The 27,921-nt window shown below is 46.3% G+C and overlaps 5 protein-coding genes across 7 annotated transcripts; 2 read left to right on the forward strand and 3 right to left on the reverse strand.

The window, feature by feature from the left end:
* Positions 1–10,094: 10,094 nt before the first annotated feature.
* LOC112877955 (xyloglucan endotransglucosylase/hydrolase protein 31-like) lies at positions 10,095–11,435 on the forward strand. The gene is made up of 3 exons (XM_025942328.1): positions 10,095–10,384; positions 10,485–10,585; positions 10,666–11,435. Exons 1-3 carry the CDS (start codon positions 10,138–10,140, stop codon positions 11,245–11,247), a joined length of 930 nt encoding a protein of 309 aa, XP_025798113.1. The 5' UTR covers positions 10,095–10,137; the 3' UTR covers positions 11,248–11,435.
* A 68-nt stretch (positions 11,436–11,503) lies between these two features.
* LOC112877954 (E3 ubiquitin-protein ligase RFWD3-like) lies at positions 11,504–16,232 on the reverse strand. The gene is made up of 13 exons (XM_025942327.1): positions 15,680–16,232; positions 15,264–15,342; positions 15,073–15,162; positions 14,948–14,992; positions 14,774–14,812; positions 14,415–14,468; positions 14,265–14,339; positions 13,463–13,573; positions 13,218–13,351; positions 13,062–13,101; positions 12,684–12,746; positions 12,420–12,601; positions 11,504–12,286 (listed from the first exon to the last, which is right to left on the reverse strand). Exons 1-13 carry the CDS (start codon positions 16,051–16,053, stop codon positions 11,791–11,793), a joined length of 1,782 nt encoding a protein of 593 aa, XP_025798112.1. The 5' UTR covers positions 16,054–16,232; the 3' UTR covers positions 11,504–11,790.
* Positions 16,233–20,071: 3,839 nt separating this feature from the next.
* LOC112874505 (E3 ubiquitin-protein ligase RFWD3-like) lies at positions 20,072–22,189 on the reverse strand. The gene is made up of 4 exons (XM_025937851.1): positions 21,851–22,189; positions 21,036–21,114; positions 20,817–20,906; positions 20,072–20,674 (listed from the first exon to the last, which is right to left on the reverse strand). The coding sequence occupies exons 1-4, from the start codon at positions 22,057–22,059 to the stop codon at positions 20,354–20,356; spliced, it is 699 nt and encodes a 232-aa protein (XP_025793636.1). The 5' UTR covers positions 22,060–22,189; the 3' UTR covers positions 20,072–20,353.
* Positions 22,190–22,352: 163 nt separating this feature from the next.
* On the forward strand, positions 22,353–23,834 carry LOC112874506 (arsenate reductase 2.2). Its single transcript, XM_025937852.1, has 2 exons — positions 22,353–22,675; positions 23,394–23,834. Exons 1-2 carry the CDS (start codon positions 22,451–22,453, stop codon positions 23,562–23,564), a joined length of 396 nt encoding a protein of 131 aa, XP_025793637.1. The 5' UTR covers positions 22,353–22,450; the 3' UTR covers positions 23,565–23,834.
* Positions 23,835–24,225: 391 nt separating this feature from the next.
* Positions 24,226–27,578, reverse strand: LOC112874504 (probable glucuronosyltransferase Os03g0107900). Of its 3 annotated transcripts, none has more exons than XM_025937850.1 (4): positions 27,236–27,578; positions 26,184–26,991; positions 25,506–25,750; positions 24,226–25,290 (listed from the first exon to the last, which is right to left on the reverse strand). In XM_025937850.1, exons 2-4 carry the CDS (start codon positions 26,748–26,750, stop codon positions 24,825–24,827), a joined length of 1,278 nt encoding a protein of 425 aa, XP_025793635.1. In that variant the 5' UTR covers positions 26,751–26,991; positions 27,236–27,578; the 3' UTR covers positions 24,226–24,824. The 3 variants fall into 3 exon arrangements, with proteins under 3 accessions (XP_025793635.1, XP_025793634.1, XP_025793633.1); XM_025937849.1 differs by having other exon boundaries at positions 26,184–27,062; XM_025937848.1 differs by having other exon boundaries at positions 26,184–27,578.
* Between the last annotated feature and the right edge of the window lie 343 nt (positions 27,579–27,921).

Raw genomic sequence — 27,921 nt, forward strand, 5'->3', positions numbered from 1 at the left:
GATGATGTTCCAGCAGGTGGCGCCGCAGAAACTGTGGGGACGGACCCTTCGACTGCCTCAGCAAAGATGGTGACCATTGCCGTGGCGGGCACCTCGCAATCAGCTGGTGTGAACCTGCCACCAGCGACGAGTGCCGTGGTTAAAAAACCACGGGCTCTGAGACTAAAGAAAGCTGCCATGAAGAAATCTTCGCTGTAAGTGCAGATCCTTTGTCTTAATGCATATTCTGTTCTTGTCGACTTGTTTAATGATACAACTGATTTTTGCTTCATTAGATCTGCGACTGCCATGGGATTTAAGCCAAAGCCTATCTCGGCTACTCCAGCCCCCGAGCCGCCAGCCCCCGAAGAGGACACGACACTGCCCGACGCACCACCCCCCGAGCCCCAGCAACCCGAAGCCAGTGCCGGTGGTGATGAACAAGTCGAGGCCACTGATGCCACTCCAGCAGATGGCACAAGTAAGTGTCTGACATCCCATGGCTAACTGCTTGGACCACAAACTTCATGTACTGAATGCATCGTGACTTGTAGGTACCCCACAATCACCAACTGAAGAAGCTACGGGTACCTCCAGAAACCCTGAAGATCTGCTGGTGTTCGGGAGTGGATACCAGAACATCATCACCACAGATCTAGTGGATGATCCACTCCTGACGGTCAACAACATGCGATACTTCCAAAAGATCTCCAAGGAGATGTACCAATATACCGTGGTAAGGCAAAATTACTCTTCTGCCATTAAACTCTGTCGAGTTGCTTGTCTTAATCTCTCCCCTTATGCAGGATGTGGCCAAACTCTCACAACAGAAATCCAAAAAGCTAAAAGCAGTCGTGAGTGGCCTCCAGGAACTCCAAGCAAAGGATCAACGCATATCAGAAGAGAAGAATAAAAACATATATCTTCAGAGTGAGCTCGACAAGCTGAAACTGGAGCGGACGCGAGAAACGTGGCTCCTCAAGAACGATCTCTGCAACCTTGAGAAGGCCAACTCCAAGCTCCAGGAACAACTCAAAGAGTAAAAAATGGTGCACCAAGGCAAGCGCTTTCTTCCCTCGAGTACTTTCTCCTAACAATTTAAATTGAATGCTGAAAACTGTCTTCACCGCAGAGCTTAGGAAAATCTTAACATATAAAGAAGAGTTGCTTACTGACGTGAAGAATATTCTGTATCGCCGTACAGATAACGTCGAGAGGCTGCAGAAGGTGATCGCCGATACCGAACAACAGTTCATCGACTGCCTTCAGCAGATCAAGACACTGGGCGAAGAAAAAGAGCAGCGCCAGAAGGAGCTGGAGGACCTTAAGGGGGCCGCCCAACAGCTTGTGGACATGGTGGATCCACAAGAAGACGACGAAGCAGATGAGCGATCCCTGCTGGAGCGACTCCTCGGAGCACCGGAGAAAGTCCTCAGCTTCCTCACCGAAGCCCCCATCACGTGTGTGTCAGCCATGCGCTTAGTTTTGTGAAATCCTTTTGGCCTGAAATCGACTAGAAGTATTCGCGCAGGGTGTGGCTGCAGAGTGCTCCGAAGAGCAATTCAACGAGTACCTCCTAGAAGCCCAACCTATAGCGGAAAAAATAGTGGAAAGTGTAATACAAGATTGAGATATTGTAAAAAACAAGTACTCTTCTCCATGTATATATCTGTCATTGATGTCTCTACTTGTATTTACCTTGTGACTTTTGGATTGTCATCCATGTTCATAGGCTGAGTAGTAGACACTACCCCGGGTGCAACAACCCTGAAAGTAGTCGAAATAGCTCCTCATAGGAACCCGTCCAACAAGTTAGATATAATCCGATCGAGCGGACCTAACCAGTTAGGAAGAAAATGATCATCATCGCAACGACTGTCATGCTCATGGCAAGAAGTCGAAACTACCCCAAGTGCAGTGACTTTGGGAGTATAGCTCCTCATGTGAGCCTGTCCAACAAGTTAGATAGAATCCGATCGGGCGGATCTAACCTGTTAGGTAAAAACGCGATCATCATCGCAACGACTGTCAAAGCTTATGGCAAGAAGTCGGGTCATATAGAACGTGAACATGGCTGTAGCCTCCGCATTTAACGACCATCAAAGCTCATGGCAAGAAGTCGCAACTACCCCGAGTGCAGCGACTCTGGGAGTAGTCGATATAGCTCCTCATGTGAGCCCGTCCAACACGTCAGATATAATCCGATCGAGCAGAACTGACCTGTTAGGAAAACCGCGATCGTCATCGCAACGACTGTCATGCTCATGGCAAGAAGTCGACTCATATAGAACATGAACGTGGTTGTAGCCTCCGCATTTAACGACCATCAAAGCTCATGGCAAGAAGTTGATTCATATAAAATATGAACGTGGCTATAGCCTCCGTATCTTGACAGAAAATTTACATTCCGAATTATGTGGCACATAGCCTCCAAATTGAATTCGGAAGAAAAACATCTAGGTGCTCGAAGAACAGTTGTCCCTGCATGTCGTCTTTATGGGTAAAACTTGCGCAGATTCTGAACGTTCCAAGAATTTGGGACGTCTTGGCCCTCGGGGTACTGTAGTCGATAAGACCCCGGTCATGCAATCTGCTTGACAACGAACGATCCTTCCCATCTCGAGTTGAGCTTGTGTAAGTCGGACTCGTCTTGGATGCGGCGTAGGACCAAATCGCCAATACTAAATGACCGTTCTCTCACGTTGCGGTCGTGATATCGCCGGATCCCCTGCAGGTATCATGCTGATTGGACAAGAGCAGTGCAGCGAGCCTCTTCGACAAAGTCAAGCTCTAACTGCCTTGCTTCGTCCGCCTCACCTTCATTGTACATTTCAACCCTTGGGGATTTCCACATGATGTCGGACGGTAAGATAGCTTCAAAGTCGTAGACAAGGAAGAAAGGTGTTTGCCTTATGAATTTGGACGGCTAAGTCCTGAGCCTCCAGACGACATGTGGCAACTCGTGTATCCACTTTCCTCCTTTCCTGTTGTTTTCGTTATAGAGTCTTTTCTTGAGGCCCTCGATTATCATGTCGTTCGCCCTTTCGACTTGACCATTGGCCCATGGGTGTGCAATAGAGACATATTTGACCTCGATGCACGCATTTTCACAGAACTTCCAGAACTGGTTGGCCGTGAAATTTGATCCCAGGTCCGTGATGATGGTGTTCTGGAAGCCAAAGCGATGCAAGATGTTGAAGATGAAATCAACAACTCTAGCTGGTGTGAGCTTGGCTATCGGCTTGTACTCGATCCACTTGGTAAACTTGTCGATAGCCACCAATACATGGGTGAAACCACCTGGCGCTGTTGTGAAAGGCCAATCATATCAAGGCTCCAGCAAGCAAACGGCCAGGATGGCGATATCGTGATAAGATTATGAGCTGGGACATGAGATTGCTTGCCAAAGAATTGACAGTTTTGGCATCTCCGCACGAAGTCCTCACCATCGAACACTACGGTGGTCCACCAGAAACCAGCTCTGTATGCTTTCTCCACCAGCATTCTTGAAGCTACGTGGTTGCCGCAAATGCCCTCATGAATCTCCCGCAGTATGTCGTAGCCGTCTTCTCCCGTGACGCACTTCATGAGCACCCCTGACCGTGCGCCATGCTGGTAGAGTTTATTGTCAACTAGGATAAAACCTTTGCTTCTGCGCATGACACGAGCTGCCGCTACGCTTCTTGCGTCCATCCCTGCTGGTAGTCTTTGGTCCCGGATGAAGTTGATATAAGCCTCTCTCCAGTCCTCTCTAAGCATCATAATCTCCCGATCAGGCTTTTGAAGGCCAACATCGGTGGTTACCTAAGGTGAGGACTTGATGGATGGCTGTTTCAGCTCCTGGATGAAAACTCTAGCTGAAACTTGTGCGCGGGTGGATCCCAGCTTGGATAGTATGTCTGCGCCAATATTATGTTCCCGTATCACATGATGAACCTCCAGGCCAGAAAACTTATTTTCCAGCTTGCGAACTTCTTGTACATAGGCATCCATTGTCTCCTTGTTGCAGTCCCACTCTTTGTTGACTTGCTGAACGACCAGAAGTGAATCACCGTATACAAGTAGTCGCTTGATGCCTAGTGATATCGCCAAACGTAGCCCGTGAAGCAAGGCTTCATACTTGGCTTCATTATTGGATACCTCCTAAAGGATCTGGAGGACATACTTCAATTGCTCGCCTCTCAGAGAAATAAATAGGACTCCAGCGCCACCGCCGTCGAGCTTAAGAGACCCATCGAAATACATGGTTCAGTGCTTTGGCTTGTCGACTGGGGTTGAAATTTGATTCTCTCTCCACTCAGCTATAAAATCGACTAGAGCTTGAGACTTGATTGCAGTGCGTGGCTTGAAGTCGATTGACAAAGCTCCCAATTCCACTGCCCACTTTGATATACACCAGTGGTGTCTTGATTGTGAAGAATATCCGCCAACGGGAAATCTGTAATCACAGTGATTTTGTACTCATCGAAGTAATGGCGCAACTTTCTCGATGTAATCAGAATTGCATATAAAAGTTTCTGAACTGCCGGGTATCGTACCTTGGATTCGGAGAGTACCTCGCTAACGAAGTACACGGGCCTCTACACTCCAAATGCATGGCCCTCCTTGCTGCGCTCGACTACAATGGCACTGCTGACAACATGAGTTGTCGCCGCAATGTAGAGTAGTAGATCTTCTCCCGGCAGTGGTACTGTAAAGACCGGAGGTGACGGAAGGTGTTGTTTCAGATCTTGCAAAGCCCGTTCGGCCTCTTCCATCCACTAGAACTTATCTTGGAGCTTCAGGAGCTTGAAGAAGGGTAGTCCTCTCTCCCCGAGTTGAGAGATGAACCTGTTCAGGGCTGCCATACATCCTGTCAGCTTCTGCACATCCTTGATTGTGGCCAGAACCCCCATATCAGTGATGGCCGCAATCTTTACAGGATTGGCTTCAATTCCCCGGTTACTGACGATGAACCCGAGCAATTTCCCTGATGGTACTCTGAAGATGCATTTAGTTGGGTTGAGCTTCCACCGAAACCTGCGTAAGCTGTTGAACGTCTCTTCCAAGTCTGCAATCAGATCATCAGGATTCCTGGTCTTGATGACCACATCATCCATGTAGGCCTCAACATTCCAATGCAGTTGATCAGCGAAGCACATCTGAATTGCGTGTTGATAGGTTGCTCCTGCGTTTTTCAACCCGAAAGATATAGTTTTGTAGGCGTATGTCCCGAACGGGGTGATGAACGCAGTTTTTATTTGATCTTCCTCCTTGAGCGCGATTTGGTGATACCCCGAATAGCAATCTAGGAAGCAGATGAGTACACAACCCGCTGTCGAATCGACAACTTGATCAATGCGCGGTAGCCCGAAGTGATCCTTTGGGCAATGCTTGTTGAGATCGGTGTAGTCAACGCACATTCTCCATTCATTATTCTTTTTCTTTACAAGGACGGGGTTAGCTACGCACTCTGGATGGATTACTTCTTTAATGAAGCCAGCCGCGAGGAGTTTAGCTATTTCCTGTTTAATTGCCTCACGTTTGTCGTGAGCGAACCTTCGAAGGCGTTGCTTTTTAGGCACATCATGTGGGTTTACATTCAGACTATACTCGATCAGTTCCCTGGGCACCCCTGGCATATCCGCTGGTTTCCACGCGAATATATCTCGGTTAGCCCGAAGGAAACTGACGAGCGTGAATTCCTATTTTTCATCTAAGCCTGCACCGATAACGGCGGTCTTGGATGAGTCACCCTCCTGGAGCTGGATCGTCTTGAGGGCCACGTCGCTGGTCGACTGGATGCTTGACTTGCTGGCCTTTCTCATAGGGATTTCCAGACCAGCTTGGGAGAGTTGTTGCGCAGCCGCGAGTACTTCTCCAGAAGCATCTGGCACACGTGCAGTTGAAGCATACTGGATCGCCTCCTAGTTGCAGTCATACGACTTCTTCAAGTCGCCTCGGAGAGTGAGTACCCCATTTCGTCCTGACATCTTGAGAAGCAAATAAACATAATGCGGCACTGCCATGAATTTGACCAGTGCCGGTCTGCCCAGTATGGCGTTCACCTTCAAGTTCCAGATCCGGCGATCCCTCACCAAATAATCACATATCTTAGGGTATCCCTAGGTAGGCCGACAGTAAAAACACCGACAATATATGCAATAAATACTTTTAGACTTTACTTGGGGTCTAAAGAGTTCACAGTTAGGACAGACTGTGAAGCCATATGCAAGTACTATAATCAAATTAATACTAAGAAAAGCTCAACAAGGAGATGGGTTTTGTTTGAAGATATTATTACTGGAAATGGCTATAAAGTTGTCTTTGAATATATTAAAGGAAAGAAAAATAGCTTACCAGACTTGTTTCTCGATCAACTATTTTGCAAGAATGAAGAGGGGATTGACTTGTAATGGAGTGGAAACATTCACCTTTGGGATAGAGAATAAGCTCAGAATTTTCCCACCAAATTCATACAAGTTCAAACTCAAAGATCATATTGTGCTAGATGATGTTCAAGAATGAATACTGGATAATTTATGGTATCAATATAGCAATAAGAGAGACGACAGGGCGGTATATGCTATCAATCCTGAATAGCCTTGCTGAATATTTTAATATGATAAACGACTTGATCCCTACATCAGATAATCCACAGCCACCAGATATGAAGCCTATATATGTTGTATTTGATGGAAAGGCCCAAGGAGTATATGTATCATTTGAAAGTGTAATATCTCAGAAGATGGAAGCTAAATATGATGGAGGATTATCATGGAAAAAATATATTGTCATTGATGAAGTATTGACCCAAGCAAGAAAAATTATAGGAATAAATTACTACATTGAGCTAGCTGTAAAAGAATATATCCAAATGCATAAAAAGGCAAAAAAAAAATAAGAATGTTGCAGTGAATACACCATCGGTGCATGTCAAGGGAGAAGGATCATCCAAAAAACCAACATATAAAGAATGCCTTGTGAAAGGAGTTGATCCTCTGGATAGTGAATACATTGATTCCAAGTTAGAGGAGAAATCTGAGAAAATATATCCGCAATGGAAGAAAGAAATAAAGGAAGAAATTATGATAGAAGTGAAAAAGGAAATGCAGGAACAGTTTGTCAATATGAAGAAAAAATATGATGACAAATTTGATATTGACCAATTTTCAAATGATGATGACAAAATGGATATTGAAGGAAATAATAGTACCATGGACATCAAAGGCCATGGGCAAAATGAAGAATAAAATAGAGAAAATATATTGATATGCTTATCAATCATTCGAGCGTGGAAGACCCGTATCCAACACAAAATTGATATGGCTATCAATTATTCGGGCGTGGAAGACCACCCCGGAAAGAAAAATCCAATCCCGAAAAATATTATATGCTGCCATCCATCTGTCACTCTAGTGCACAGGTGTCAGCAAATACCGGCATCCATCTGTCACTAGAATGACCAACCTTTTTTAAGTACTTGTACAATCAAAGGTGTAGGAATATTCAGAAGCATGTCTCCTGCAAACTGCACGTGCCTCCTGTAAAGTGCTTAAGCACTGCATGCAAGCATGCTCTAAGCAGCAAGACGTACATGCAAGCAGCATATTTTATACTCAGCACATCGTCCAAGCGTTGTTGTTTAGGGACTCCGAGCCATATCTCTTAGGAGCGAAGATAAATAAAGAAGCAGACATGTGACCACAAATACCCTTACAATGAGCTGAGGCCTGAATATATGGGAAATTAAATCCAGTTTTGTTAATGACAATAAGGAGCTGAGGCCTAGGTAGCTCTATCATATTATTGTCTATGCACTATGACGCATCAATGATTTATCTTGTTCAATCCTATTTTGTGACCTAGCTCACTTTGGCAAGAGCCTTTCCCTTATCTGGTGGTCTAGCTCATCAACAGCCTCCTCTGGCTATAACAGTTCTCTGCACAGCAAAGTGATGATGAGATGTTTAGGAGTTCCACATAGTACGGAACAACACTTGAGATGTTTAGGAGAAGCCCAAAGATGCATGCATGCTAATTATATTATATTATATTACCTCTGCAGGTACGCCGCTTGTCGAAGGTTGCTTCCATCTTCTCCTTTATTTTCCTTGTGGGATGCATCCGGAAGCTCAGAAGCAGCAGTTTCCCCAGCGATTGCAGAGAGACGACCTTGTCAACCTCCTCTTCAATTTCCTCCTCATTGTCGCCTAGCGCTGAATCCACAGAATCGTTAACCATTTCTTCCATTACACCAGCCTACACCACAGCAATCCAATCATGATGTACACATTAGTACAGGCAGGTACACACAATGCAAGACAATCCATTGAGCGGAGAGGCCGGCCTCAGATCTGCCGGTCGATGTGATGCTGCTGTCTCCATCTCTGATCTCTCTACCTCGACAGCGGCAGTCAAGCTGGAGCAGGAAGAAGATGCTCTGCTTGGGCTGGGCCTTTATACTTGGGCTTTAGGACATTAATCTTACTTAGGCCTTCTAATGGCCCAATAGACGAAGCTGAACCATACCAACATGTTATAGAAATGGTGGGCCTAGCTAGCTCTCAAGTGTTTGGTTGGTTGGAGGATCTGCTCTTAATTGAGCTGGTCCAGTGGTTCGAGCTCGGCCAGGCCTCTTGCGGGCTACTACTCACCGGCCCGCTGCTCGTACTCGGCCACATAAATCTTATCTTCGTGAGTACAGAAAAGGAAGTCATCATGTTGAAATCTCGAAAAAAAAAAAGAAATTGAAGCGTGTGTACAGAAAATAATGCATACAAGCTGCAGCCTCAGCTAAGGTACAGAGAGCAGAGAGCACAAGTTCGATTCATCTATACATAAGAAAAAATAGGGCCGCCTAGATATATAGCTGTTGGCACCCACGCTTGCTTGCTGCCGGTTGATCGAGTAACAGTGAGAGTTTGACGATAAATGTAATCAATCGGTAGGATCGATTGGCAATTAATGCAATCGACAGCTCAACCAACGCTTGTTTTATTTATTTTCTGAGCGAAAAGAAAGAATAATATATACACACGACGATGCTAAAATGCAACAAGGTGCATTCTCTGTACAAAATGCACCCACGCTGCAGTTGCAACCGAGAGACTACACCGATTACAACTGGGTACGAACCAGTTGCAACTGGACAAGAACTAGTTGCAACTCAGACTGACCCGGTTGCAACTCTGACCGACCCGATTGCAACTGGACGCGAACCGGTTGTAACTTAAACCGACCCGATTGCAACCGGACACAATCCAGTTGCAACTAGAATTATCATAATTGCAACTGAGAGGGTGGGTGCAGGATCGCTGATAGGTACGCTGCAGGATCCTAGCTATCTAGCTACAATTACATTAAAGGTAGGCAATTGTCAAACACAGTACGTAAACATGCATGATCACAGCATTCACTCATTATTTTCTAGAAAAAGGTAGAAATAAAAAAATAAGGGTTAGTTGTTGATTTGGCAATTCAGAGTCGGTTAGTTAGTTGTTGGTTGCACGTACGCATCTGCTGAAACATCTGCAAGCGGCAGGAACCGACTCTTAATATTATTGAGGGTGGTGGTGAAGGCTAGCTTGTTGCTGAAAATTAATGAAAAATTATATGCTATACTGATGATGAGCAAGAGGTTGTTGGAAATAAATTCGTGGCAGATAGATGTTTGGATTTCCGTGCAGAAAAGAGATCGAATGCATAGTTAATTTCTCATTTGTTGATCATATTGATTACGAATGAACACCAGAAATCAAGAGAGGTTTTAGGAGCGAGCGAGAGATGTCAGGCCAGGTCTAAATTAGTGAGATCGAATGAAGAAGGAAGCCGTACGTGCAGGCGGTTAAGTTGCTTAATTTCTCTTACTTGCACGTACATTAGTGTACGTAGCATGGTCCTTTTGGCCTTGCAAAAGTTGCAGTAAAGTAGGTCGGTGACCATTTCCTCCTCCGATCCCTAGCTAGCTAGCTCCCTGCACGTACATACGTACACACCACCTCCACGCATGCTGTATGTATCAACCGCTTCGTCCCTGGGCCTGTTGGAACGGATCGGAACTCCTCCTATATCCTGTCCTAGCTATATATATTGCAGTGCAGGAGATGGAAGAAGTCAGCACACACGCAAACGCACTTGTAGCACTGCTTGCAGTCTTGGACGGAGGGAGCGAGCAAGATGGCCGACAACAAGAATCTCCTAGCAGCACCATGCCTGCAGCAGCTGCCTGCCATGGCTCTTCTCATCATCATGCTCCTCCATCCACCACCGGCGGCGGAGGCGCAGCCTTCCCCGGGGTACTACCCGAGCTCCATGGTGACGCCCATGGCCTTCTCCGAGGGCTACGACAACCTGTGGGGCCCGCAGCACCAGACTGTGTCCCAGGACAAGAAGGCGCTGACGCTACTGATGGACCGCAGCTCAGGTAACCTGCAGCCGTTGTTAGCATCAATATCAGATCAGCAGCGCAAGGAGATGATCCAATACTACTAAACTCCGATCCGATCAAATGACGATCGATCCAGGCAGCGGGTTCAAGTCGAAGCGGTCGTACCGGAACGGCTACTTGGGCGCGTCTATCAAGGTGCAGCCGGGCTACACCGCCGGCGTCAACACCGCCTTCTACGTGAGTGACGATGATCGAGTTCGTAGTAGTCGTGAGATATATATAATAATCATGGATAGACGACGACATCATGCCTGCAGCTGTCCAACAACGAGCTGTACCCTGGCAACCACGACGAGATCGACATGGAGCTGCTGGGCACCGTCCCCGGCGAGCCCTACACGCTGCAGACCAACGTGTACGTGCGCGGCACGGGCGACGGCGCCCGCCTCGTCGGCCGGGAGATGCGCTTCCACCTCTGGTTCGACCCGGCCGCCGACTTCCACCACTACGCCATCCTCTGGAACCCCGACGAGATCGTCTTCCTCGTCGACGACGTGCCCATCCGGCGCTACGAGAGGAAGACGACGACGACCACGTTCCCGGACCGGGAGATGTGGGCCTACGGCTCCATCTGGGACGCCTCCGACTGGGCCACCGACGGCGGCCGCTACAGGGCCGACTACCGGTACCAGCCCTTCGTGGCCCGCTACCAGGGGTTCAGGATCGCCGGCTGCGAGGTCGGCGCGCCGACCAGCTGCCGCCCCGTGCCGGCGTCGCCCGCGGGCGCCGGGCTGAGCGCGCAGCAGCGCGACGCCATGAGCTGGGCGCAGCAGAGGGCCATGGTCTACTACTACTGCCAGGATTCCAGCAAGGATCGCGCGCTATACCCCGAATGCTAACACCATGCATGATCAAGATGCTTATTGGCTAGTAGTATTAAGTAAGCATCGTCGCTCGTAATTACTACTTACTCCTGCATGTATTATTAGGAGGCGTGGGAGTGAAGCGCCGCCCTGCCATTCTGAATCTGTTTGAGGCGTGCAACAACTAGTAATTACTGTACGTGTAGCTAGATGGCTTGCATCTTCATCAGATGCACACAAATCAAATCAGGATCTATATAAAAGGGGCATGCATGTGCTTGCTCAGATTGTGTGTCTGGAATAATTGTTGTTGCTTGTTGGTACACGCATAGGAAGTCGGGAATGGATTGAGCCACCCAACCCAACTTCCAACCATTGAAATTTGGGGATCACAACTCAGTCACCACAACTGAACACCGTTAAGAATCAGTTATGGACTGACCAACCCACGAAGAAATAACTATTCCTCCTTCAGTGCCACCACTGTACACAGCAAAAGACTTTCTTTCTTCTTTCTGTACAAGCTAATTGATCCTATGTTAGCCGAGCTACCAAAAGGCTAATCAAGTGCTATATATGCTAACTAATTCTGAAGACCTGCAACTTTTCCTCGCTTAAGCACCCAAGGTACCTCCCTCCACCTGGACTTTCTGCATACCTTAAATCAAGGATCGGCTGCCGGTGGGAGCAAAGATCAGCATGAATCGCAAACGAAGGTAGTTGCCACGTACGGACCCCATGCAGCGACTCATCCCCGTAGGCGAAGAGATGTTGATTGTCCCCATAAGGTATGATTGCTGATTTTGACATGCGTACCTCGCTTACGTTGCCGTAGCATGTTGTGCCTTCAGCGAAGGATGCATCACTTGTCCTCCTGATAAGGGAGTGGTGGCCTAATTTGCCTGAACCAACAGGCCGTGATGGCGTCTGTGATAGGTACACTTGGGATGCGCTGGCATCTTCTGATGCGCCAACTTTGGGCCGGAAAGAAGCCACCAAAAGATCGCTTGATGGAGGGGCACATGCAAGGGAAATGCATACACGCTGATTGTCCATCCCAGTTAGCAAATGCGGCCTGAAAGATAACGCACAGAAAAATGAGAACCACAATTCGTGGACCCGAAAAACATAAATTGCACTTACTATGTTGCATCAGTAAAACCTAACTACATGATACTATGTCGCCGAACTATTACTGCATCATATACCTGCTTTGATTGTCATCAGCATCCCACATGCAGGGACCTACAGCAGAAGCTGAAAGAATCTTCCTGCACCCATTATTATCAATGACAGAGTGGAGTGTATGAATCGGTTGTGTAGATAGCCCCATCATGGAATGCAAGGGTCTTGCAGTTTGACGGATATCAAAGACCAAAAGCATGCCATTCTGCAGTATGTGAACAAATCAATTCATGTAAAACATTACAAGGCACGAGAAGCTTAAGATGAGGAGATACTGAAAGGTTAACCTGCAAGCCAGCATAAATATGTCGTGAACTCGATACATCTGCTGAACACGACCAACCAGGAACCTGCACAGTATTGTGATACATATAGTAAAATTAGGTAGAATATATGGTCGTGCTCCACTTAATTTGCCTATTCAAACTCTTATCCAGTAAGTTTCATCAAGGTGGGGAAAAAATTCAAGCCACCAACACCATGTATGTTTTCAATGATCAAATTCCGAAAAGGCTAAAGAAAGAAACAATATATCAAATAAAATATCTTACAGGGACCTTCTTGGTATAATTAAAAGGAAACAGTAGCTTTAGGTCATTAAATGCAAGTGTTTACACTTTTTCAGACCGGTGCAAGTGTTCAGATTCGCAAGGTGAGATAATTACCGGCAAATCACACTGAAGAACGACACTGTCTGTTGTCATGCTGGTTTCAAAATACATCATGAGAAGTGTTAGAAAGAAGTACGGGGAAACACAGTATCAAGTAATTAAGGGGGAAAACAGCAGGAACCATGACTTTCCCCAAAATTCAAGACAAACCTGAAGAGTGATAGCCTCTTTCCTAGTGACGTAAAAATAGCAGATCCTCCAGGTAGAATACACATATCCCTAACAGCTTTGGTATTGGGAGGAAGGTGGATTTTGCGTGCTTCATGTGTGGAAAACATGCTAATCTGTTGGCATAAAAAATTACAATAAAGTGAATGCTGTAAACCTAAATGCTAAAGGTGATAGGCACACGTTCTACAACTCATCTGGCATTGTGCAAAATTTAAATTATATACCTTGGTAAGAACATGTTCAGCACCTACAGAACTTGCCCTTCCAGAAGCAAGTATTATTTGGTTAGATGCATCTATGCTTATGACTCGAGCTCCATCCAAAAATAATTCATTCTACAAAACATGATTAGCAAGTGAAACGATCTCAGGAACTTAATTTGGGATGAACAGCAGAAATCAGCATTCACTGACATAATTGGGAATAAAAAAATGTAATGCATTATTGGGGGGAAAACAAACAATTAGATAATCCAAAGGGGCTTGGGTCTATAAATTCCCTGAAGGTTGAGTCTTGACTTTATTTAATTATTTATCACAGTTAGATACTTTCATTACTCTTTAAAGTTTAAAGCTGTGAAGTTAAACCTCAACAAATACATGAGGCATGATCATGTAGAGCGAGATATTTCATGAGCAAGTGTCATCTGAGATGGATAGGAATATGCTGAGCGCATACTGGCAAATGGATGCAAGAATAAAACACAGTACAACAATATGAAACAACAAATATAATACATGTAATGAATAGGTAAAAAATAATCAGCTCAGCCTAACGAACATTCCTCATTGTTGCCAAGTAACTGGTCAGGGTAAGCAAATACACCAGATAAGAAACAGGTTATAAGAAACTAAAAAGGATCTCAATTTGTTTGAAATAAAATCTACAGGTGGACAAGCTGTTCCTGCCCAGAAAAAAAAATGCAGTATCGATAACCCATGTGATAATATTTGTAAAATAGCTCCATTTAGTCAAATATTGGGTACAGATCCAATTCTTGTAATTATGAAACCAAGGTAAAATTACCTGTAAGCTAAAATTTACTGTCGTCGAGGTAGATGGCTCCAGATGTGCAGCTCCATCCGAGTGGTCTGTCACTTTCTTCATGGAGGAAGAAGAAGAATCTCTGAGCTATACCACATTACGGTTAATCACTGAACAACTAACTGGAATTACCTGTCTCTTTGAGCTAACAGCATCTACTATTCTCTGCTCCATATCAATCTGCCTCTGCAAGGGACAGGTCACAATTAAATGTACGCATTAAGTTCTAGTTAAAAAGTGACAACTATTGCATTTTTTTGCGGACACAACAAACAACAAAGAACACACTATAGGAGATATCTTGGTTCATGATGATAAGCCTCCAATATCACAACAACAACAAAGACTCTGGTCCCAAGCTGGCTGGGTAGATATGTGTTATAAATGAGTAACCAGACATACATCTTTTGTAATGACACTACACACTCAAGAAATGTGATTGCTTCAGAGCATGAACAGAGAAACAAGCAGCCAAAGGTGGCTGGACATACCTTGGTCATCTCCTCAAACAATTTATCATGGTGCAACACCTACAGACAAGAAAACACACAGGTTAGAAAAGTTACCGATACTAAATGCGTAGAAGATGATACACTCCAGAAATGAAAAGGGATGCAAGGCCAGAAGCTAAAGGACCTGATAGAGGCCTTAATGAAACTAATTACCTTCTTCTCCAGGGAATCATTTCGCTCTCTTAAATATGAGATTTCCTGGAGAGTTGGAAGAAGCTTTAGTTCACGATCATGAAAAGTTCCAGAGAAAAAGAAAGAGTAAAACAAGCAATCTAAACCTTTTCAAGTTCGTTTTTTGGAATGGCAACCTCTGGTGCATAGAGATTGATGATGTCCTTATCTTTAAACCTTTTGCCACACTGAGGGCACTGAAATACAATGAAGAGGAAACTTCAAATCATGGAGAATGATCTCTCCAGGAGGTGGAACCATCAGAAAAGTAATTAAACTTGGTCTCGGGAATACCAACCGTGGCACTTCGATTCCCACGCTGGGTTAACCACCTCTCTAAGCAAGATCTCCCATAGACATGCCCACACGGGATACAGCTACAGAGTGTATCACAAAGTTAGGCAATTCACATCCTATGCATTGTCCATTCTGAGACAGGATAAGCAAATCTCAGGAAACAACGATTTAAGTTGAAGAAAACAAGCTGCCAGTAGCATCTGTTATGTGCAATTCCGCATTCTCTGAAAATATTGGATAGTCCTATTAGAAACGGAAAAGACAAGACATACACGGCCTAGCCGTTTCGATTCATGTTCTGTATAGATATGTTCACAATGGACAGCAAACAAAGACATTATTGGAGAGTGAAGGCGGCTTAGGTGGATGATTTTTTTTCTGAGAGAAGAGGTTGCTGGATGATTTGGTGGCGCTCACCTGATGCGATGTGGGCCTTGGGAAGTCCATGGCTCCATACAGACGGGGCAGGTGGGCATGTTCGCCCTCTCCGCCGATCCGCCGGCAGCCGCCACCGAGGAAACCCTTGCTTGGGCGGATGGCCCGCAATCTCCACCAGCAAACTCTTCCCTCTCCCGCTCCTCCTCCTCGTCCTCCTCATCATCATCAGCCTCGTCTTCGTCGCTGGATCCTTCACTCTCGTCCTGTCCTTCCTCCTCCGATCCTCCGTCGTCATGGGGTTCCTCCTGCTGGTCCTCTTCGCCGTAGTCGATCTCGACGACATCTCTGAAGAAATCGTCCAGCACCACCGGGTGCAGCGTCCGCCGCCTGGCCGCTCGGGAGCGTGACGGCATGGTGGCGGCGGCGGCGCGCGAATGGATCGGAAAGAGGGGGAAGAAGCTCCCGGAAAGGCCACGGGCGGGCCATCTATTCCCATGGGCCCCATTGTCGTACTTGGGGCTTTTGGCCCAACTCGGCTAGCTCCTTTTTCTTTCTTTCTTTTTGTCGTCACAGAGAAAAAACAGCACAACTACTAGTGCTTTTTGCGTGTGCATCTCCAAAGATTGCAGCTAACGTACGGCCGGCCGCACGGCAGCTTATATTATGAAAAGACAAATTATAATTGTAAAAAGCAGCTTTCTGTATTTGGCAGCTTCCCCACCAGGCACCGACCTAACGAAGCATTTTTTTAAAAAAAAAAAAAGCAATTCCCGTACGGCCAACACAAGAAAAAACTATGGGAAAAAGTCCTGACCGCTTTATTTAGAGTTGCATAGGCAACTGGGAGCATTAAACATCAGAGACTGCATGAACCTGCAATACTAGTGATTTACAGTGTTGCAATGACAGCTCGAGATATCTTCCAAGATGAATGAACACAACATTTGCTTCCTAGCTTAATACTAACATGCTGCACTTATATTTGCTTCTCAGACTATTATTGTACTTCATATTTGCATTCATGAAAACTCTTTAGTGACCTGCCATATAGGAGGGAGAAAAAGTTCAATTAGATAGCATCCAGTGCAACGTAAAGGGCATCAAAAAAGGATGAGCTGAAGAACTTGCTTCTGTATCCAAGCAAGTTGAACTCTCTTGTAAATAATAGGATTTATGAAATGTTCAGTTGAAATTGCCTATTTAAATACATTGTTCTGCTTATTCATTACAATATAATTGTATGACCCATAGCCATATTATTACATACTGAATTCTCGTTTTGCAAAAATTCACACCGCATACAACTGCTTACTCTTGTCCTCGTATTATTACCTAACAAAGGATCATATTATTGTCTAATGCAGTACCAAAAGATCCAAGAGAAGTGCTATGTTGCTAAAGGACTGATGACAAGGAAACAGAGACGATGGTCCAAGTAACTAGTCAAGAAGAATGTTGTTACTGTATGCACTCAGAATCTATTCTTTATATTCTCAAAAAAGAAGTAGAAAATAAAACACAAGGGTATGATGCGAAGCGTGAAGGGTAGCACATTTGAGATGATGCACTCTGAAATTAATGAAATAAAGAAGAGGGGGAAAAATATGCAAAGAAAAGGCAACAGAACAGCGGCTACGGCAATATCCAACACTGTCAGACTCTAATCTGCCTGTTGCTACAGGTGCATCAACTATCCATAATGCAGTATTATTGCTTATCTAAAAAAGTACCTATTGCGAACCATATTATTGTCTATCTAGAACAATATTATTGCATGATCCCTACCTATACTATTGCCTAAATCAGGTCCATGTTATTTGCCTGATGGCATGATCCTTTAAGCTGAATACATAAAAAGGACAGCAAAACTAAAAGATACAATAAGCTGAACACAAGTATTGTTAAAAGAGTGCCAAGATACAACTGCAAAATTGCTAATGCATAATAAATAATCAGCTTAACCATTACTTAAAAATGCTAGTAGATAATAGAAAAATTGCTTAACTGAAAGGGAAAGGAATGCTAGATAACTCAATCATCAGAAAACAATCAGGTAACTCCACAGTGTAAAACTTACTGCTCATCCTATTCAAAATAAATACTATTCCAACAAGCAAACGATCAGAAAACCTATGAGATAAATTGCTACTTGAACAACAAACAATCAGGTAACTTGTAGTCTAAAAATTCAACGCATTTTCGATTAGATGATGTATGTATAACTGAAATTACAGCCATCACAAAGATCATGGCAGGAAGGATGTTGCTCAACCTTGGGTCAAATGCACAAAAGAACCTGCACATGATCACTCAGCAATGTCAGGAATGTCAAAGCCAACAACAAATCGCTCATGCTTCAGAACCAAGATGTGCACATGCTTCAGCTAGCACCTCTCAAATGTTATACCAAACATCCCATGTCTACAGTTCGTGGACTGTAAGTTTAAGATCAATATCAGAAATTCCATAATAAAAAATAGTTCAGAACCAAGCCGTTCATCAAATATAGCTGTCACACAATCTCAACTACCAATATTTTCCCCAGTAATATCAGTTGAACTATTGCTAAAAAAATAACCAAAATATATGTGGCAACTGGATCACTTGCATCACTGGTTTTGTATGAGCCCGCTCTAGCACAAAAACAAGAAGCAACATTCCAATCATCCAACACGTAACAAATGGTAAAATAAAAACTGGTGAGGCTCTCCATGCCTAACCCCTAGCCCCAAATCCCCGAGCTTAACCCCGTCCATGCCTCAATCCGAGAGAGTGAGAGTGGGGAGGAGGAGGAGGACGGGATTGGGGCAGGGAAGCACTACTCACAGATGTGAGGATGACGCAACCGTTGGAGCGCCGTCCCGTGGAGTGCTAGAAGTAGGCGCGCCCCTCCGGTGGCGCGATGCAGGTCCCCCATCACCGCCGCCGCTACGCAGCCCGTGTCGCTGTTGGAGTCGCTGAAGTTGAACAACACCGCACCCCATTCCCCGCCTTCTTATTATTCTTCCTCTCCCTCACTGCCTCCGCCTCGGTGCCCAGCCGGATCACGCTGCTGGCGGCGGCGGCGGCGATGGTCGTGGGGCCCGGCATGTAGCGCAGCGTGGCCCGCCGCCGTGCCCATCACGATGTGCCGGAGAACCAGAGGAGAGTAGTGAAATATGGCCGGCCAATAAGAAGTCTTTACGTTTTTATTATTATATATTTGGAAGATTAAGTAGAATAAATAAAGCGGCCATGGCGAGAGGAATCATCACGGCAAACGCCATGATCGCTCGATGCTTCCGAGCTCTCTCTACATTCCTCTGAGCTATCTCTGCTGCAATCTGTCGTGCTATCTCTGCTGCAATCTGGTGAGCTAAGCCTTTGCTTGCTGTGGAGGGAAATTAAATACGAGTAGTAATAAAGAAACCAAATTAAGCAGCAAGAACCTACCTGTTGATGGTTGCAGCCGTCGTCGCAGAGATGATGGCCGTAGAGGTTGAGGATGTCCTCCTCCTCGTGTTTGAGTCGTCGTCCTCCGCACCGCAGCCACTGCAAACATGTTTGCAGACAGACAGACCTGCCATCAATCATGTATCTGATCTTATCTCATCTCATCCCTGGACTAACTGACTAAGGGAAGACGAGGAGGATGATGCCGCATGATGTGAATTGAATGATCGAGGAAGGGCATGCACCTCATCGTTAGCCGCCGTGCATACGCCTTCGTGAGAGCTCCATGGCATCCATCTCTGCACCTCCTCCTCCTCTCTCTAGATGCGGCATTGTTTTTTTGTTATAATAAGTATAAACAAGGGAGGAAGGATCGACGGGAAGGGGTCGTATTCGGAGACCACCAGTATGGAAGTGAAGTAAAGCTCCCTCCCTGGTTTGATTCCTACTACGACTCTACGAGACAGAGTCCCTCCCAGTTTCCTCCCAAGCTGCAGCCTGCAGCAGCAGGATTATTGTCAACCGTGTTTCCACACAAATTACGCCACCAATCTCATCTCCCTCCGCCGATCGTCCTCTACTTTTCTCAACAAGCTGACCTACACACACGCGCACACACACACACACACAAACTCAATTCCATTCTAGCAGCTATATATTAGTTAACAGTCCAGGGAGAACACATTGGTCTACTCTATACTCTCTGTTGAAGATAAGTGAATTGGGTTGAATTGAATGGTGTATGTAACTCAATATATGGTATCAAAACCAGAAATCTCAAGTTTGAATTCCGGCAAACGCAATTAAATAAAATAATTGCAGCCGACTTCTGTTTCCACATTTAAGGCTTAGCGGAGCATGCACGTGAGGGGGAGTGTTGAAGTGAAGTATAGGTGAATTGCCCTTCTAGTTTAAGCTTTTTTTGGTTGAATCCATGGCTGCATGCAACTCAATATACTCCAAAACGTCACTTCTCAAAAGGGGCAGAACATTCCAGAGTCCAAGAGAGAGATATTCCATTCTAGCAGCTATCACTTAAGAATTGAAGGGCAATCATCAGTCAAAAGTCATCAAAAGTGCACATCGGCATATGGTAATGCCGTTCCTACTAAACTACTCCTGCATTGCATTGCATTCCCACACGACATGCAACTCAATATATATATATATATACACACACACGCGCACATCAGAATCAGATGCTATACAAGTACCCCACAAAAGGCACCTGATCAGTATGGCATTGGCAACTGGCAAATTAAAAGGCACGACCACCACTCATCATTTCGAATAATCCAGTTCCAGCAGTCCATCGAAGCTCTGAACCATGAACTCGATTAGGTCCTCATAGCGTCTATGCGCCATCTCCACCTGCCCCTTCACCGATGCGTAGCTAGTCATAACCATCGCCAATGCATCCTGAACCAACTTCTTATCCACGGCCTGGTCCTCGGCACCGACAGACTGAGCTAGCACTTCTAGCTTGTCAGCAACTTCAGACACAAATTGCGCTTCTGACTTGGCTTCAGACGCATGCCGTCTTGCTAAAGGCGCAAGTTCTGCTAAGTACTTGGCAACCCTAGAATAATGTGCTTCTACTTCCTGGTTGATTGAGCATAAGAACAACTCATGAGATGCACCCAACAATCAACATAAAGCAAAAATAATCCAGTCCTAAAATATAACCACAATACTAGGATGATCTAAGACTTCGATACGAGTACAATGTAGGAAAGACAGGAACCTGTATGCGGCAGCAACCATCCCACAGATTCCCTGGTATGTAGAGGTTGATAATATGCTTGCGCTCAAATGCTTTACCACACTGAGGGCACTGGAAAGAAAGAACAATTGGCACGAACAGATTAGTTGCCATGCATGTATATAGGATCTGAAACAATCTGATATATTTATGAAATTTTGTTTAACACGAATTTCGCCAATGTAAAAGCATGTCTGGCACCTTTGCGCTTGTGTTGCCGCAAGCACTCAACCAATTCTCCAGGCACGATCTGCCATACACATGTCCACAGGGAATGCAACTGCATGTAACAGGTAGGTGATGGTTGCATATAACATATGTATGCATATAACATGGAAAGTAAAAGCTAGTGCATTTCGAAAGAAAGAACGGGCGGGGGAAAACATTGGTTGGCCTGGTTATCAGACTTTTTTTCATAAGAAAATCCAGGGGATACCCCACCTTACTTTCATTCAGAAAGGCGCCTAGGACACGGGAAAACCGTGGTGGAAGCACGGTACATCTGGGCGCATGATGAAGGCAGGCAGCAAGCATTCAGGGGAAACCACACAATCACCTCCTCTGCTCCACGACGATGCAGACCCATGATTGTGTATAATATAATAATATGTATTTGTTTGTATTCCAACTTGGTGATGGTTCAGGACATTAGTAAGCTCTAGCAACCAAATTAATGCTCCATATGAAAACCAGTGTGTTTCAAATTAAACAGGGGGAAGAAACCAGCGCAGTGTGGTGCAGATCCCTAAAAGTTATTACTGCCTGTGGTATTTTTAATTCTCTAACCATATTCCCAAAATTCGAGCCCAAACATCAATCTCCTTATTTTTCTATCTCAAACGTGGATCCCCATCCCTAGTTTTCTCGGGTAAATCGAGCAGAGTCCTATGTGGAACGAGTATGCCTATGTCATGGCAGCAGCTGATTGGGAAACTAGCTCCATGATTGATTAACACTATAGGCGATAGTTGAATGCGACTACGCTAGTGCAGAAATTTACTAGCAGCTTTTCTCACCAGAGACGATGCGCGCCGCTGCAGGTCGATGGCTCCATACACACGCAGCAGGTGGTCCTCGTCTCCCCGCTGTCATCTTCATCCTCCTCCGCCGCCGCCGAAACCCTAGCTCCGGCGAGAGCCTCGACGCCCCATTCTTCCTCTGCATCTTCCTCCTCGGTCTGCACGTCCGTGGTCTCCTCCTCCTCCTCCGCAGGCGGCGACGACATGGGGTTGGGGACGCAGGATGTACGGCGAGCTCGGGGACGGGAGAGAGAGAGAGAAGAACCAGGGCAGGTAGGGTCCCAGGCCTCCAGGAAGAGAAGAAGAGAAGGTTCTTGCCTGCCTGACAGCTTTGCCTCCCCTCCTCCCTCCCTCCTAGGGGGTCAGGCCATGCCTGGGCCACCAAACAAGCAGGCTGGCCCACGAGACGAGCATGTTCCCTATCCAATATGTGGGCCGGTCCAATGAAAGCGAGCCCACCAAATCTTGCGTGCTGAAATACAGACGTCGCTTGAGGGGGCCGTGTGTAAAAACACTGCCAAGCAAGAGGAAGAATCTCTCCAGTCCTCCCTTCCCTTCCCCTCTCTCTCCGGGCGCTCCAGCTCCGGCGGCCGGACAATGGCTCGGAGGGGCGTGTCCTACGTGTCGGCGGCGCAGCTGGTGTCCATGTCCCGCGATCCCCGCGTCTCCATCGTCGACGTTAGGGATGAGGAGAGGACCTACGACGGACACATAGCTGGGTCCCACCACTACGCCAGCGACAGCTTCGCCGAGCGGATGCCCGAGCTCGCCCAGGCAACCGGGGCCAAGGAAACCCTCGTCTTCCACTGCGCACTCAGCAAGGTGAAGGTCCCCCGTCGCACCCCCTGTTTCTCCGTTTCTGTATGCTGCAACTTGTAACAAGTTGAAAAAGATCAGGATCAGGTGCTGGGGACGTGGATCTAGTCTCCCTGCTCTCGTCCATCTCAAAATGTTTCGTGCCATGTAATCGCTCGCTGCCTCCCTCCCTGAGTTTACCATCTGTAGACATTGGCGTGATTCAAGACCTTAACGCTGCATTCCCCAAAGTTAGATAACATTTGGGGGAACTTCCATGAAAGAAAGCTGATAGAAGCACCAGCTTTCTTCAGGTTTCTATTTGACATGTTTAGCTTTATTGTACCTTTGGTTACTGCTGTCAGAGGCAGAACCAAAAAAAAATGCATAAGGGGGCAGGTAAGTAGTACGTAGATGGATCATGAGGGGGGCTAAATTTTAAATTTTCAGTGATTTACATGGTGAACATAATCATTGTTTTGGTGCCTTGTTTGACTGAAAAGTACTCCTTTTTTTAGAACAGACTGAAAAAAAATACATCTTGGTAAGTACACTTGGTTATGTACATGTGGCGATCCACCAACTTTAAGGTCAGTCACAAAGGGAAATCAAGAGGCACACACCACCTGAGTCCTGAATTCTACATGTTATATCACCTGTGTTCTTCAGACACAAAATCACCTCTCTATTTGAGTCACTGCTGCTGGTTTGTCTTGTAACCGTAACCGGTTCCCTCAAACTGCAGGTGCGAGGCCCGTCTTGTGCACAGATGTTCCATGACTATCTATCAGAGGCCAAGGAAGATTCAGGGATAAAGAACATCATGGTCCTAGAACGTGGGTTTAATGGATGGGAAATTTCAGGGAGGCCTGTTTGCCGTTGCAAGGACACCCCATGCAAGGGTGTATGCTCTTGAGCATGGCAGATCTTGCTCTGTCCGTTCCAAGAAATTGAACGCTATCGCAAGCTAGCAGTTTATACTTTATGAATATACTATAGATTGATAAAATGGTATGTCTCTATTGGGTGGATCAACAATGGCACTACGTGTGTCGTTCGTTCCAATGAATAACAGTTATTGTTGCCTTACGGCATGTAAACTGTATCCGGAATGCTTGGAAGTGTTTGGCTTCCATCAACCTATGGGCATTCACATCCTGTTTATTGGCTGTACTTTTATTCGCTCTATGTTCTCCACAACATGCATGCGTATTTTTACCCTTTGTCACAAATGTTTCTCCAACTACTCTATGTGGACAAAGAAATTCATATCCTTTTGTTACTGACATTCCGTTGTAGTTTTATCTTCAGTTTTATCCAACTAGTTATTGCCTTTATTCGGACTTCAGTTGTAGTTTTATCTGCTGTGCTTATTTCTTGAGGTGTGTTAGTATGACTATGAACTGTCAAAAATTGCACTGTTGAGAAGTACGATGGTTGGGAGAACGGTTATAAAAAGCCTAAGGATAGGAGAGCAACAAACCAGATATTTTCTTTCATCATTCTGATACTTATTTGTGCTCCTCTGGAGGTTAAAATGACCATAACTTGATTTTCCCTCTGAACAAGACATTTGCTGCTGAAAATTTCAAAGAATAGATCTTGTTCATGTTTCACTGTGCTTTTAATAGTAGAGTGCAGTAGGTTATCATCCAATCACCAATACATTCTTTGACACCCTTCGATTTACAGGATACTAATTGGAAAAGCCTATCAACTCTACAAGTGTACAAGTACAACCAGAAAATACATAGATATGCACATCATATGTTCTTCCTATGGCAAGAAAAGCATGCTCTTCCCACTTCTCCAAAGAATAAATAAATGAGTAAAAATTTCCCTATACACACACAGAGGCGGTCAACTTGTCGCACTGAGATTGAGATCTCCAGTTAGGCACCAACCCTGGTTGAGCTAGCATCCCATTGACTGATGAAGGTTGGGATCTCTGGTATGACATTGATATTCTAAGTTTCTGGCAAGAAAAATACATCAGAAGTAGAGCTCTGGTTTGAGATTCATATTCTGAATTTCTGGCCAGAAAAAAAAAATCCATGTCAGAAGTAGATCTCAGGCTCAAGCCTGGACTGACCATCGATGCTGTGAGTTAGGCATGTGGCAGCAAACAATAGTTGCACAGCTGCAGCAGATTGGACAAACGGATCCTCTCTGGTCTTCACCTCCAGGAGCGAACATACCTTCTCTGAGACTGGTCTAGCAAAATCTCAAGTTCCCTCAACACTTGCCATGTAGCATCTCCCACTTCCATTGGGCGGTTGAAAACCAGTGCCTTCCGCTTCATTGGATCCCACAAGTTCTTTTGTATTCTGGTCAAATTGGTCGCCACAACATGATCGAGCACCGTCTCAAGACTGGCTATGTCCTTCTCAGCCACCTGCAATGAGATCTCTGGCCACCGAAGGACAGAAGGGAACGGCAGACGTATGTTATCAGCAATTATGACGGGAATGCAGCCGAGGAGGACTGATTCCACAAGCCGAGGACTCCATGGAGCCCATCCGAGCGGACAGAGGCAGAACAGAGAACGAGCCATTTCTGATTGGTAGTTGTCGAACCGCTTTCTCTTAAGATAAAACTTGCGATTGCGACCATAATGCTGTAGTAACTCAGTCCTCACCTTCCTGTTATAAGGAGAAGGTATTAAAGTCACATTTAGTTTATGTTCAAGATCTTGCCGTTCATATGTGGAAGTATTGATGAAAACAGAACTATTATGGATAATGAGGCAGAAACTAGGAATATACCCCCCAAAATCATCCCCCTTACAAGTCATCATGGGATAATTGCTAGATGAAGCGACTAAATGAGAAGCAAGGATTTGCGAGTGTATGCTTACTTGCTGTAGAAGCGGCCACTAATGTTCTTGGGGTGCACCTCCATCTTGCCCCGGAAGAAGGCAAAAATGTCCCTCCGCACCTTCTCCGGCTCCGGTAGCTCATGAGACACCTCTAGTGGCACATGAGGTGGGATCACCACATGCGCCACCTCCTGACATACGTGGTGGCCCTGCACACCAAATGTCTGCAGCAGGATGGACCTCTTCAGGAACTCTGGTATGCCGTCGGCGATGGCCACATCCTCCTAATGAAAAAGAAGGAACTTTTTAGTGAACAGGCAGTTCCCTTAAATAAGCAGGATTGGCAAACTGAGTGGAATAAATTTTAAATTTTGAGTTCTATCATGACACCACAAGATGAATTCATACAATCTGGGGTGAGAAATTAGATGGCGTATGGTCAGTTTGGTAATAATTAAATGAACTCAATGAGTATCAGTTTTGGATTTAGAAGCAGCTTCGTTAAGCTGCATTCCATAATCTAGGGGGATGACTGAATCCCAATGACGAATAGTAGTTGCCGCTCTATGGCATTTCCAAGCCAGAGAGCAAGCAAATAACTTCGTCTGTTGCAATCTCCTAATTGGCCGCAAGAAATTTCGGTGCGCGAGCACAACACGCAACCACCGCAACAAACAAATCCAGACGAAGCTGGAGCGTCGCGCTGAAATCACTGACCATGGGATGGAAGCAGGCGCCGAAATCGTGCGAGGCGACGAAGACGTGGTCGGCTCCGGCGGAGCGATTCCAGTACGGCATCTGGGTCCGGACGAGGTCGACGGCCTCGGCGAGCAGGCCCCGCGCGTGCGAGAGCGAGGGGAACCCGTTGGGTGTGGAGAAGTTGCAGGAGACGTAGACGGGCACGAAGAAGAGGTCGGCGTCCTCGGGGCGCGCGGCGCGGCCGGCGTAGGCCAGCAGCGCCTCGTGCACGGCCACCTCGGCCGCGAAGAGGTGGCGGGCGCAGCGCGCGTCGGCGGCCACCCAGTCGCGGTTGAAGCGGTCGGGGAGGTCGTAGACGTAGATCCGGACGGGCGGTGCAGTGGTGGCTGAGAGGGCGCGGGCCTTGGAGCGGAGGAAGGCAGAGCGCCGGAGCGGCGCGGCGGCGGGCGGCGTGGGGGAGATGAAGAGGTAGAGGGAGAGGGCGAACCACAGCAGGAGGAGGAGGAGGAGCCACGTGGAGTGCTTCCGCAGCCTGCTGGCGAGGGTGGGAGCTGCTGGGCTTCTCCTCTGCTTGGGATCTCTCATGGCGGAGGCGAGGGTGGAGCCGACAGCTGAGGCCTGAGGCTATGCTGCCGCCGCTTTGGCTTTGCTTAATTGCCTTGGGGCATCATGAGCTGGGTGGTTTTGGCTGCTGACCCAGCACCAGCAAAGCAAACCTTTTTTTCCCCTTCCTTTCTTCCTTCCTAAATTCCTTGTCTAATAATCCGTTCGTTCGTCTTCACGTGTGCTTGATATATCAGTTGATCGCAACTTGAAGCGTGCTCAGCTGATTATAACAGTATCTCCACAACATTTAGCATATTTCTAGCAAGGATATACATGTATCCCATGAAATTTCTGTTAAAATCCATGCGCATGTGCTTCTCAGAAAACACACAAACGACCAATATCTTCAAACATTATGCGATAAAAAAAGATAGCAAAATTCCTTATCAAATCCGCTTAGGTACTTTGGATGTAAATATTGAAGTCTGAAATTTGGAATTGGTATTGAATGTACCAAATATCACCTGTTTGGATGCTTTGTGAATTGGTATTATAATTTTCCTCCCAAGCTCCCACGATTCCGACCTCTTCCCCCTCCGTATTGCGTTGCATCCACCGCACCCCTCTTCCTCCCTGCATCCCTCCACCGCCGCGCCGCTCCCCTACGCCTCTCCTGATACGCCGGCCGTTGCGCGACTCTCCACATCCTTTCCGCGCCGTCCCTTGATGTCGTTCCCTCCTCTTGCTCCTTCGCGTCCTTTGCCAACCGCCGCCGCTCTGCTCCTCCGCGCGCTCAGCCACCGCGCGCTTCCATGCTCCTCCACGCACTCAGCCACCGCGTACCCTCCCCTGCTCCTCCGCTCAGCTCAGCCGTTGTGCCGCTTCAGCGCACCCTCCTGCTCCGCCGAGTGCGCTGCTCATATCTACTGCCGTTGCTCCACTCCCCTGGAGGCCTAGAGTGGCGGTACGAGGAGGAGCAGTGCAAAGGAGATGAAGATGGGACGATAGGTCGAGTCCCAAATCTACGGTACCAACATCCAAATATGAATTGGTATTTGTCTCCAGTTCAACTCAGATCTATCATACATCTAAACAATTATTTTGGTATTGAGTCCATTTTAATGCCTGGCTAATTTGGTATCGGATCCAATTCAATGCCAAAGTCTCCAACAGCCACATCCAAATAAAGCTTTAGACTACTTCGCAGCCT

Source organism: Panicum hallii, chromosome 9, assembly GCF_002211085.1.
Source record: "Panicum hallii strain FIL2 chromosome 9, PHallii_v3.1, whole genome shotgun sequence".
Classification (NCBI taxonomy): domain Eukaryota; kingdom Viridiplantae; phylum Streptophyta; class Magnoliopsida; order Poales; family Poaceae; genus Panicum; species Panicum hallii.